A 12,792-nucleotide genomic window follows, 5' to 3' on the forward strand; every position below is an offset into this window, starting at 1 on the left:
GGAATATGCCTGTGACCCCATGATATCTTTTGATAACTGGGGAAATGTATTATTGAAGACAAAAAAAAGAGTCATATTCAAAACAAAGACAAATCATATTCAGAACTGACAGGTAAAACTAAATGTTGTATTCATATTTTTCATTTTAAGCTGTGCACAAAGTATTAACTTGTGCACAATTTTGTATTTATGCAATTGTTTCTTATTGACAGTTAACCTACCCCATGTGTGTCCCCTTGTTCTCATTCAGTATAAGTATCTTTAGTATCCTCCTTTTTCTCCATCCAGATTGGCTCCCACTTTTGTCTGTCTGTTAATCTTCCTCCTTGTCCAAACCGCCCGCGATTATCCTCAAAAAGCCGGATGCATCATTAAATTTCCAACACACCCCGTCCCCCAGGTAGTGATCAAGCACTGACTACAAATAACACCAAGAGGTCATCATTTTTCTCTAAGAATCTCCATAACACCCCCGCTGTGGAAAAGAGTCTAATTTCCACTCATTCTAACCGTCACCGAGCGAGATGCGATGAAAGTTTAATGAGGGAAATTGGAAGAGTGTGCAAAAATGGGTCACTGCAAGTAATGACAGCAAAGCAAGTGGATTCTAAATACTAAATGAGAAATGGATATTAAGCATTCGACTGGTAAAAAGTGCATGCAACTTTTAATTTGTGGTCCACGGGAATACTTAAATCCATAATTATTTTAGTAATTAAATATAATTTAGGATGTTTGAAGTCATTTTAGGTTTTTGTTTGAACTTTGATTAGATGTTTTGTTTTAATGGGATTTAGCCACTCCGTGCAAAAAATTGCCTTTAAAAAACAAAAACAAAACAAAAAAACTCTCATCAGTCAGTTACAAATTACCTTTTTCTTGCCTACAAATAGGGAAATAGCTCTCCATGTAAAAGTATCCGCTCTGGTTGCATCCATTCTTATGTAGTCAGAATGCTGATTGCACAGGACGAACACAATGACAGGCCAAAAGGAACACCGGCGAGCAATTTGTCACCTTCTTGCAACCTTATTCTACTAGTTGAGAGAGATGATGGGGAATGGAAGTCAAGGTTTGACTGCAGAATGGTTTCTGAAGTCTGATGAAAGAAGGGCAACAAAGGAAGGAAATCACAGCGAGGCTTTATTTCCGAGTGAAAATTGAAACTACTGTTTCATTAACTCTGGCAGATTTTAAGAACTGGTTGTAAAATAACTTTGATTTCTCAGGACGAAAATTGCAGCGGGGAAAAGAAAAGAAAAAAAAAAAAGTTCACACCAGGGAAATGCAAGAGAGTCAGAGAGTCATCGCCTTAGGTTACTTCAGCTGTAAAGTTAGACTTTTCATTGAAAAACTTCAGACATAAGAACGCGTATAAGGATAGAAATAAATAGAACTTTATACAATATTAAATGGCTAACTTCCTCCACACATTAAAGAAGTAGCTTCACATATAATTTTATGTATGTTTTTAAAACCATTTATTGGGAGTTTTCTGTTTTTAATGTAAAAAAATAAGGAGCACTAAGTGTTAGAAAGCTGTGTTGCCAGTTTGGGTAGTTTCCTACCTAATAGGTGGGTTTTGAAGAAATATTAGCTTTGGATGAGTGGACATAATTTGAGCAGATTTGCGGTCAGTTGGGCAGTTCTTAGTTATTAAAATAAGTGTCTGTTAAACGCTTCGATTTTTCGACAATAGACCGCCTACTAATATTGCGGCACTTCATTGGTCAGAATGAATAATTTGCTCTACAGCAAAAATATCAAGAACTGTCAAAAAAAAAAAAGGGGAAGCAAAGGAAGTATGGTTATTCTGACAAATACAATGACTGAGTATTAGCTCTTTATTTCATTTTAAAAGTCTGTGGGATTTCAGCTTGTTGGGACCAGCTGGTATTTCCTGTTTGGAATGTGAGGGGGAGGAGTCACTCAGTCCAGTTCTCATATGCATTCAATGGCTTCACCTCACAGCAAACAAGTTTTTAAAAATCAAACCACTCTTCAATACGATTTTACAAGGAGGTTTGTTTATAGTTTCCCTGAAATAAATGCATGAAAAGTAAAAAATACCAAAAAAAAATCTCTTTTGTTCATGATAACAAGTTGTACAAGAACACCTAGTATTTGATTGTTTCTGGGTCTTCGCTTTCCTTATTTCTTTTTGTGATCGACTTCGATGTTTGACAGTGTACATATGTGTGTGTGTGTGTGGGTGGGTGGTTGTGTGGGTGTGGCAGCTTTTTAGATGACTTTGGGGCTGGAAAACCGTGACTCCATCTGGCAACACTGGTTGTAGGAAAAAGAAAATGTTTTGAACAGGCAACGGAAAAGCCAGCCTATGAGGAAAAAAGGTTTAAAATGTACTTTTTTAATTACACTTTAAAAGGAAAAACCGTCAGTTTGGCAGGCTTTTGTTTTAAAATCGACTTTTCTTTTTTATTAAAGAAGTCATAGTAATGTTCAAAAAACGTTTTAGGAAACGTGTTTTGTTCGCCCATTTAAAATGGTACTCATAAAAACAGGGAGCTTCCAAAATAAAAGGCATCAAAAGGATTTTTTTTTATCTCCTATGGGATCAGAACAAGCTTTTACACTGCGCAGTTATTATCATACACCATATTTGAACGTGAAAGCTGTTAAGTTTGAGCCGCTGCTGTTACTCTTGGTAAATTTCACACCAAGCAAAAGCTGATAAACACTTCATCTGTCTGCAGCAAGCTGTTGTCTCGGAGGCTTTGACCTAGCTAAGCGACAACAGTGTCTTCGGGAGGATTCCTGTTTACCTTTTTCTCAAATGAGACGCTAATTTGAACTTTGAGCCAAAATATCCCTTTCTTTTTGTAAAAGTTACTTGATCAAAGTTGCCATAGGCGTTCATGTGTACTATTTTAAAAACAAGATTTTTGAGCATCACTTGTTATTCATACTAAATTTCTGAGCTTCACTTTTATAAAAAAAAAAAGAAGAAAAAAGGACTTTCCCCTGTTTAGTTAGCTTTTGTTTTCTTTGTGTCTTGGTTTAGGCAACCGATCCAGATTTGGGGGCAAATGGTCAGGTCCATTATCAGCTCATCAACTACCAGACACTGTTTTCCATCAACGCCAGCGGGTTCATCACGACTGCCGTGCCTCTGGACAGAGAGGTCAGAGGGAGTCACAGATTTGTTCCACACGAATGGCAGATTTCCTGGATGCAGCACAAAACAGACGGCAGCAAACAGTGGCAGAGTTGTTAAATATTTTTTTGCCTCGGCAGTGTTGACTTTTAATCACAAATCCCTGTGACCCTGAAGGTGAAAGGCCACTATGGCCTCGTTGTCGAAGCCTCGGATGGAGCGGTTGACCCACGGCGATCCAGACTGACGCTCAATGTCACCGTTCTGGATGTGGATGACAACAGCCCCGTATTCTCCCAGCAATCTTACCACGTCAATCTGCCCGAGAACAGCCCAAAAGATACTGTCATTCTCCAATTAAAGGTGAGCTTGTCTTGAGGTGGAAAGGTCAGTTCACTAATGATACATATCAGTTTTGACAATATCTGTTAGGAATAAACTGTGCAGTCTTCCTGAAAAACAGAAAAGGGGCAATGCCAATTGACTAATTAAACTATTTTATGGATGTATCTCAAATGCCTACATAAGGTAGTGGAGGGTGAAACACACTTAAAAGGTTGCGTCTTGCAGCCACTATGTACATTTTGCACATATTGGCCGGATGATAATTGATCATACGTGAATATGTCTGGATAAAGTGAGAAAAGTTGTGGTCTTTACATGAAATTGCCACAGATGTGTCATGAATGAACTACGTTAAAACAACAGAAGAAATAAGCCATGCAAAGAACATGTAAACCAATGTGTGCGATTATTGCACTATTTATATGCAATTTATTAATTTGTGCGTCAATTACGTAATTTTAACGTGATATGTGCGCCATATACGCAACATAACAGTTATACATCGTGTTGAAAGGTCCGATAGACATTCGTGGAATGGTCGTGGCCACAAAAAAAGCCACAAATCTGCGTATGCATCTCACAAAAATCACGCACAATTGCGTAAGATTTACCTAATAATTGTGTAAAGACTACATACAATATGCTTACACTGCGTAATTCTGAACCGACCAAAAATTTTGAACAGCTCAAAACCGAATTCATGTAAAGACCCGTCGGAAAATGAGCAAAATGTACGTAGTGACTGTGTGCCATAGCCTTTGATGAATCAAATGCTGCCCCAGACTTCAATCCTGCATTGACAATATTCCTTTTTTTTTTTTTTCTTTAGGCGACAGACCCAGACCTCAACTCCAACCTCATGTATCGAATCGGAACTGAAAGCCTGGATCCTGAAATAACAGAGCTGTTCTATGTCCACCCCATTACTGGGGAGCTGGTGGTTCTCAGGGCTCTGGACTTCGAGGCTCTGAACAAATCTGACGCCACATTTACGCTCACTGTAGAGGCTGTCGACATGGAGGGTGCCATGCCGCCTGGAGTGGCATCTGTTACGGTCAGAATAATGGTGGGTTTATCACGTGGTCCAAACGGCAGGAGAGCAAAGTTTGTTCCCCTTCAAAGTACTTTAGATGAAAAAGAAAGTACGTGTTCATCTTGACATTTAGCAAAGCCTTTATACTATCCGCCAAACCGAAGTATCCCAACACTAAGTTAGTGAATATTTTATACCCATGCTCCACCTAACCATAAAAATCTTCAATTTATATCTTCAAAAAGACTTTAAATAAATTCAAAACCTAACTTTTCCTTTCTTTTATGAGGTCAGAAAGCTCTCAGGATTAGTTTCCCTAAACCCTGATGTAAAAGTAATATCTGTTTATTCAAAGAGAAGTGTTTAAAACTAACAATAAATAAATAAAAAAAGAAACACAATTCAGGTTCCTTCATGGATGTAAGGGGTTGTCCCGTGATATAGTGGTTAGCACTCTTGTCTTACAGCTAGAGGGTCTTAGTTTGAAACCAAGCTATGATCTTTCTCTGTGCACTGTTTTTGTCTGTGCTGTTTTTTTTTACTTGTTCTTGTGGCATTTCTCTGATGATAAAGGGGATGTATTGAGAAAATCAAGCTTAAAATTGCCTTTCTGAGTATTTCTTGCTTCATAACATTGTGAATCAGGTGCAGTTGAAAAAATGCTGGAAACGTCTTCGTTTTCCTTGTATGAGGTGGCATCTGGCTCAAAACTCTTGTATGGCTCGCCATTTTAGTTTCACCGGTAATGTTAGGTTAGGGCTGTCAGGGGCTGTAAGCTAGAGGGAGACAGTATAGACAAAAGGGATGATGGGAAATGAGAAGAGGCTTACTCCAAGCCAACAATCCTGCCAACAGCTACTGCTTCTCTGCAGAAACTTTATTCTAGAAGATGACACAGGTTCTATAAGTATAATTAAAAGACCACTGGGATCCCTTTTAAAATAAATAAAAAATATGGGACTTTAAAGAAACAGATAGTCAAGAATTGAGATAAATTGTGTTTGTATCATGCTTGCCTGAGAAAACACTGTGTGCAGTCTAAAGACATGGGGAATATACCAAATCCAGAGGATTGGTTTGAACGTTTCCAAACTCAAACTGTGGTTTTTCCCGACCAAAATTCTTTTTCTTTTTTTGTCACAGGACCAAAGTACTTTCATACTAATCTTTTTGAGCCTCACAATGCTCTGGCTCTGATTCTATGAGATTTTTGAGACGATATTTACCTTGCATCGTGGTGTCCTATCTGTCATTTTCCCCATTCATTCCAGTGTTTCTGCATAATTGCTAAATTTGCTTTGATAGGTAAATGTCCTGCTAGTTCTGATATCTGCATCTGAACAATTACGGAGAACTAATCTACCTTTTGTGGAATGATTGCCTGCTTTTCTCCCATCCTTCAAAGTCATATTGGAAATGCATCATTTGCATAACCCGTTAAAAAAAAGAATCTTTGCGGTGCCATTTCTTACACACAGACCCTGACAGTTTTAATACTGTTGCTGTTGGAAACCATTCTGGTCCTCCTGGTTGACAAGTAATCTTTTGTCCTCTCTTCAGAGATAAATTCTTATTTTTTCTTGCATAATTGCGTAAATTGGAGTCTATGATGACTTTATTAATCTGAGGGAGTGAGAAATGTTCTGATAGATCTACTGCATCCTTACAATTCTAATATAGTATCTACTTCTCTGGTTCCTCTCAAGGACATGAATGACTTTTCCCCAGAGTTCAGTCAGCCGCTGTATCAAGGGATGGTCGCCCCCAACGCCGTCAAGGGAACCATCGTGACCACGGTCCTGGCCAGTGATGCTGATCCAGCGGTGAGCTTTTCCAGCTGCTTATATCCAATCAAACCGCCTGTTCCAGAGTTGCTTTTGAGTATAAAATAATTCTGTTTACCTCCAGTCACTGTAATCAATTGAGACTTCAGTCGATTTGCCCCAGTGCTGCTCTTTTATGACATCACAGCTGTTCTTGTTTCTGCCAAAAGAGTCAGTTTGTTTCACTTATAAATATGACTTTATATTTTCTTTTACTCTTTTCCATTAGAAAGGGCAATTTGAGGTTTAAAAGGGTGTTTAGAAGAAGCCACAAGCTTTAATGAGGGTCTGGGTTTAGTGTCATTGCTGATCTGCACCAACTTTTGTTTAGATGCAGATCACAGTCGCAAAGCTCATTTTTATGGGGCCCCAAACAACCTCTCTGTTAATATTCAAGTTCCCCCTCCAGATAAATATGTATGAGAAAGTCCAAACATAACAAAAAAAAGACACAACAAAAGTGACTCTCTATTGCTACAGAATGAATGAAACTTTTTTTTTTTACTTTGCTCTTCACACCTGCAAGGTTTCCTCATAAGCCTCTTTTTAAAAAAAATAACATGCTTGCTGTCCTCTTTTATCAGCTGAACTAATTCAGACTGCAGGTTGAAGCATCAAAGTAGACTCTCCTGAGTCAGAAAATAGCATTATAATCTTCAGTTTTTATGCTACAAAGGTTTCCCCAGAGCTCAGGAAAAATATATCATCTTTTAGAACCAGGTTCATATTTAAATCTCTGGGAGTAAATGACATTTATTCTTTTCAAATCCTACTTTGGAACTGATATACAATTAGCTTATAGAGAATGGAGTTTTGCTGATGAACCTCACTATGAATGTCTTGGCCTTGGTTTACAGTTTCTGTGGTCCGCTTTTTAAAGCCAACTTATGACGTAAAGTTTTGCTTGAACAAACCACAATTTTTCAAATGGTTTTCAAGACTTTAAATCTTTTTTTCCTGATCTTTTTTAACATAAAGTATTATATTAACCACTAATAGTTCAATCTTTTAGCTTCTTGTAAGTTGTAAATTGCAATTTTCTCCTTGATACCTTATATAAAACGGGGCTGCTGCTCAAACATGCACCCATTGATCTAATAATGGTATGGCCGCCACACACTTGCTATTAAAAACTAACCTCAAAGCCTTTTTAAGTTAATATTAGACATTACACATCGTCCTTTCATTTCCCCTAAAGACCTATAAACTCTACAACCTTTTTCAGGCCATAGACCAGTTCAGTGTCTCACAATATTTTAGCTTCCAGTTGCGCTTAACGTTTGAAAGTTAAAGTTTATCTCCACTTCAGTTAAATATATATTTTAATCTTTATTTGTATCTTAGATTTCATGTCGATAAACTGGGTATAGATTATATCTTAACCTATAACTCTCAAAGTGGAAACTAAAAAATCAGCCCCCAACTTCAGCCTCATCTGAATGTTAAGGTACAAAAATACAAAAAAGGAAAACATTTACTAAAATTGTTTTTTTTCTAGATTATTAGCAGCATCCTTGTGACTTTAGACAAACGGTTGCTGAATATTCTGTATTATTATTATTATTGTGTGATTGCAACAATAAATCCATATTTGGAGAAAAGACCCCAGATTTTTGCCTGTTAAATGCAGCTTTCTTTTATTTTGAAGTTGAAGGCTCTTCTTTTGCTTCCTCACTGGCTGTTTACTGCGACAATTAGCTTTCCAAATGTGTTTGCTTTTTGATAACTTGGAGTTTGAATTCAGTGGTTGACGCAGCCGCTTTAAGAAAGAAACGGATGGATTTTTAACTAAGCGACTTGACATGCGTCAAGTATGGGTCAGATGTGATAAGGATAGTTTTCCAAAATAAAACTTCCTTCTCTGGCCTGTTACTGACAGTCCCATGGACCGATACTGGTCCACTGCCGGGGGGTTGGGAACCGATGATCTAAATATCTCAACTAGGTGTAATGGGTTTTTGTCAAATGTCTCTGAGTGAGGTTATATAAGTTAGGATAATGAAGTGGTCGCTTTCCTTTCTTTATCATATCTTATTAGTTCTCTTGATCTTATTCTTTGTGTGCATAAAGTACTTCAAAAGTTCACGAAAACCTTAATTATAAAATGTAATAATAGATTTAAGAAGTGTTTACATAATTTGCTCGCTGAAAATCCTACCTAATAATCTTTTTTAAATGATTTGCAGGTTTGACAGATGAAATTACATGTTTGCACAAATAGATGATGATCCAAGAACTAATAACACTTGTTGTTTGTCACCACGGCTTTCTTTTCGCTCTTCAAAAGTCACGCAGAGGGGAGAGGGGATGAGCAAAGAATTAGAGATGTTAAATCTGCAGCACAGAGAGTGGGTTTAGGTAAAGTAGAGAACATTGAGTTAAAAGCCTTTTTTAATGCTTGAATGAGTGGGAGGTCAGTGTTAAGTGTCCTAACAAACATAAAACACTCTCCTCTGAAAAGGCAGGTTCAAGGACTGCAATGAAAACAAGCGGAAAGCAATCGATGTCAAAACGAAGGAAAAAAACAGAAAATGGCTCAATGCCCTTTAGGAAATGAGGTGTGCTGACTTTTGCCCAGTGCCGGTTTCTTTGAGCTCATGAATGTTGGAGACTGGAAATAAAATATATATATATTTTTTTTTATGTGGCGGTATGAGTTTCCAAATGGGAAAGGTTTGTAGTTATGCTGTTTTGAAATCGTTTTTTTAATTTTCAGTGAGTTGTTAAAGTGATAAGGACCCAACTGACTTATTATTAGACATATTTCATTGACTAAATCCAGAGAAAGTCATTACACATCCATTAGAACACCATCAGGCTGCTGATCAAAAGTATCCATAACATCAGCAGCTTCCCAGATCCCATAAAAAGAAATATTTCACCCTATTTTGCAAAATCCATCTAAATGTGGAGACTTTCATCTTCATGCACTTCCTTGTCTTCTTTACAGGGAACCCCAGCAGGACTGGTGAACTACAGGGTGGATCAGCAAACACGTTCATATTCTGCCACGATATTTGACGTGGAAAAAGAGACGGGACATGTGATCACCAGAGTTAACCTTAATGAGGAGCCCAACCTGAAGTTCAGCGTGAGTACGCAGATCTGAGTTTAAATATGACCGATAATCCATAAAAATATGTAATCTAAGTGCTTCCCCTTTGGGAAAAATGAGTTCCTCAGTTTGGAAATCCTGAAACATGAGAATAGAAGAAATAATGATGGGGGGGTTTGGTTCAAAGCTGCATTGTCTAAATTACTTTTGACTGGACTATTCTTCCCTTTTTTATATTTGAAGACTACTACTCATTAAGAAACCTAAATTAGCCTAAGTAACCCTTGTGCTATCCTAGGCACTTTAACATTGGGAGTTGGGTCATCCAGACCCACTAGACAGTGCACTGAACCTTTTTTCTTCAATGATTTGTGATCTTCACTGGTGTCCATGGATTACATGAAATCTTTCCACCTTTATCATGGTAGGGAGAACACGTCAAAGTAAGGGTGGGGTCATCTAAGATACCACAATTGTTAAGAATTTGCTTTTCAGTACAAGAAGGCATGAAACATAAATCTGAGGAACACGGGTCATGCCACGGAGCCTTCTTGCTCCCCCTGGACATATTTCATAGGAGTCCAAACAATGAACAGGACTCATGAGACCACAAGTGTACCCAACCTTACATCCAGAACACAGAGCTGCTTCTGGGACTTATCAGAAAAATTGATGGTACATGCCTGGTGTGACCCAAAGGGACAACCTCCTTCCTAAAGCTGCCCCAAAAACTGTTTGCAGTCAGATTGCTTCAACAAGTGAGCACGCGATAGCTCGTCACAAAAGGCCAACAATGAAATGAGGGACATCACTCTTTGCAGTGTAGTACAGTGGCCCTGAAGGATACATTAACATATCATTTAATGCAAAACCTTATTAAAGATTACAATGGCAAAAATGAAATGACTAAACAAAACATTACATTTTAGAAATCAAAACAAAATTTCAGAAAACAACACAGGGAAATTAAAAATAAAAATTGGGGGGAAAAAGTGATTTCCATGTTGAAAGATTGAACAAAATAAGAAAAAGGAAACAAACAAAAAATATATACTCAGAAAAATAGCAAGAATAGTCACGAATTGATTAGAAAAAGTAAGAGAAGATATAGAAATATGTTTTTTCTGTCGAAATAGTGATAGTAGAGCTAAAAAACTATCTTTAAATCAGTCAACCCCCACCATCCATCTTACAGTCTCATCCTAAACCAGTCTAGTCATTAACAAGTTACAACCTGAAGGATTTTTTTAAACTTACTACACAGCAAAATGTTTGGTTGGACACAAATGCAAGCATCTTTCTAGTTTCATTTTCTTTCTTCTTAACATCTGGATTGTACATATTTCTCAAATACGTCCTAATAAAACGTTTTCCTTTTTTAAACATCCTGTTCAGCAGCAGTTTCAATAGGGGGTTTGAATTTTCTAACACAGGAGGAGTATATTTGTGTACACCTCAGTTGTATTTGAGGCTAAACTTTATTTATATTATTTATGTTTGTACACATTTCTTGATGAACTAGACGGTAATTGGGATGTAAGAGATGGGGGATAAAAAAAGGGAGTCCTAATAAAACACTAGTGTAATGTAAAAAAACGTATCACATTTCTGCCAAATTTGTATCAGTAGCCTTCAAAACCTTTGAAATGTTCCATTGACAACAAATAATTTCGGGAATCTTTAACGATAGCCGAGCTCTTTTGAAGTGAATCGGTTTAACCACAATACAAGCTTATGTGTATTTACTGGATGAGTTCTGGCAGGATATTAGTGTATGAAAATGTTTTGAATCATAAAATGCAAAATTGCACATTCTAAACGAAAGGGCTTTCAGAGATCTCACCCTTCTACACGGACAATCTGTGTACATTTCTTTCCACAAAGCACTTTCCTAAATCCCCATCCGCCTTAACAAAATACATCACTGCAGCTTATTAGTTCCAAAATTGCCTATTCAAAGCTTCATGCCTCAATATGCCTGTGAGCCATGGATGCTAATTTCATCTTTTTGATTGGGCTTTAATTAACACAACCAGGAATCGGCGTCCTCTGAAGCTGTGACTCCTGGGACTGATTCTGTCTGGTTTGCTCAGGAAAAACGGAAACAAAAATGTTCTCAAATGTGTATTCTTTTGGCTTCTGACTGTGATAAACAATAAATAAGGTACTGATTGGTGGATACACAGCTACATGCACATTCTACTGCTGTTAAACGAATAAACTGTCTTTAATCGCAGCCGGCAGCTTATATTTGAGACACAATATAATTCACAAACCAATAGCTCATAGCAAATATGTTAACGATAAGTCAGATCAGATTGAAGACAGACTTTAAACCCCTAAAGGTCAGTGAAATCGTGGCTCTTAAGGAGTTGTTTAAGAATGTAATATTTTAGTTAGCTAAAGACGGTGTCCCACAGCCACTATGGACATTTTGCACGTTTTGCAAAAATTTAAATTAAATTAATGAAATGTTGGTTATATATCGGTGGTACGTGCGTGAAAAGTCTGTTAGACATATGTTGACATAAGTGTAGCCCACGTATGCATCTTACAAAAAGATTTATGTAGAAATTGGGTATAAAATACAGTTGCGAAAAATACACAAAAACTTCGTGATTCTCAACCAACACAAAATCGTAAACAGCTCAAAACCGAATGCACGTTAGCCGAATCCCTCGACAGCACTCTGCGCGCCTCAATGAATGACAAACACGACCTTTAAAATTGATGTACGAATAATTTAAAATAAGGCAGTAAGACACAAACAAAAGCAAGTTGCTAGCTTCATAAGAGGGTGAAGACGATTATTTGTTGGGCGTCCCTCATTAGCCTTCCTTTGGGTCTAGTTAACAGTGCTTAGCCCCTATTAATTGAAGAACAACAACAACAACAAGAATGCCACAGGGAAGCATTATTTTGCAGTTTCCATGCAAGTATGATGCTTTCAGATTAAAAGACGGAAATTCTCTGCATTAGCCTCCTGACCTTTTGCTGTTGTTCTCCTGACTTTTAAATCTTTTAAAATTAAACGGAATAACTAAGAGCAGAAGAAAAAGACAGTTGTGTTGCCAGGATGTGCTATTCGTTGATGTTCTGACAGGAGTTCTGTGTGTGTTGGACAGTTGGTGGTGGTGGCCTATGATCATGGAGAGCCTGTGAAAGAGAACACAACCCTGGTAGAAATTACAGTCCTTCAGCCCTCGGTTATTCCCGTCTTCACCCAAGAAGAATACAGGTACACACTCAAACACACAAACACATGTTTTTTTGTTTTTTTTCTGCCAAGCTGTTACGAAACGCTGAAAGGCAGTTATTTAGCTGTCCCACTGGTGGCAGTTTAATGGGAAGAAGCGTGTATTTTAATTTCCAACGCTGAACTAAAAGGAAAAAAAAGCATCTTTTTGGGCTGTGTTAAGTT

The 12,792-nt window shown here is 37.6% G+C and overlaps 1 protein-coding gene across 9 annotated transcripts in view; it reads left to right on the plus strand.

The window, feature by feature from the left end:
• Window positions 1-12,792, plus strand: part of LOC101164350 (protocadherin-15) — a 231,851-nt gene that overhangs the window by 151,725 nt on the left and 67,334 nt on the right. For all 9 annotated transcript variants that reach the window (XR_013651529.1, XM_020711888.3, XM_078937477.1 and 6 more), the window contains 6 exons: window positions 3,023-3,142; window positions 3,293-3,478; window positions 4,290-4,526; window positions 6,200-6,316; window positions 9,267-9,407; window positions 12,497-12,609. Coding sequence is in view for 8 of the 9 variants with exons in the window: in XM_020711888.3 (XP_020567547.1) it covers window positions 3,023-3,142; window positions 3,293-3,478; window positions 4,290-4,526; window positions 6,200-6,316; window positions 9,267-9,407; window positions 12,497-12,609 (914 nt within the window). In the remaining variant the exon portion in view is untranslated. The remainder of the gene's footprint in view (window positions 1-3,022; window positions 3,143-3,292; window positions 3,479-4,289; window positions 4,527-6,199; window positions 6,317-9,266; window positions 9,408-12,496; window positions 12,610-12,792) is intronic.

The sequence above is a fragment of the Oryzias latipes genome, chromosome 19 (genome assembly GCF_053564925.1).
Source record: "Oryzias latipes strain Hd-rR chromosome 19, Olatipes_Hd-rR_3.1".
NCBI lineage: Eukaryota > Metazoa > Chordata > Actinopteri > Beloniformes > Adrianichthyidae > Oryzias > Oryzias latipes.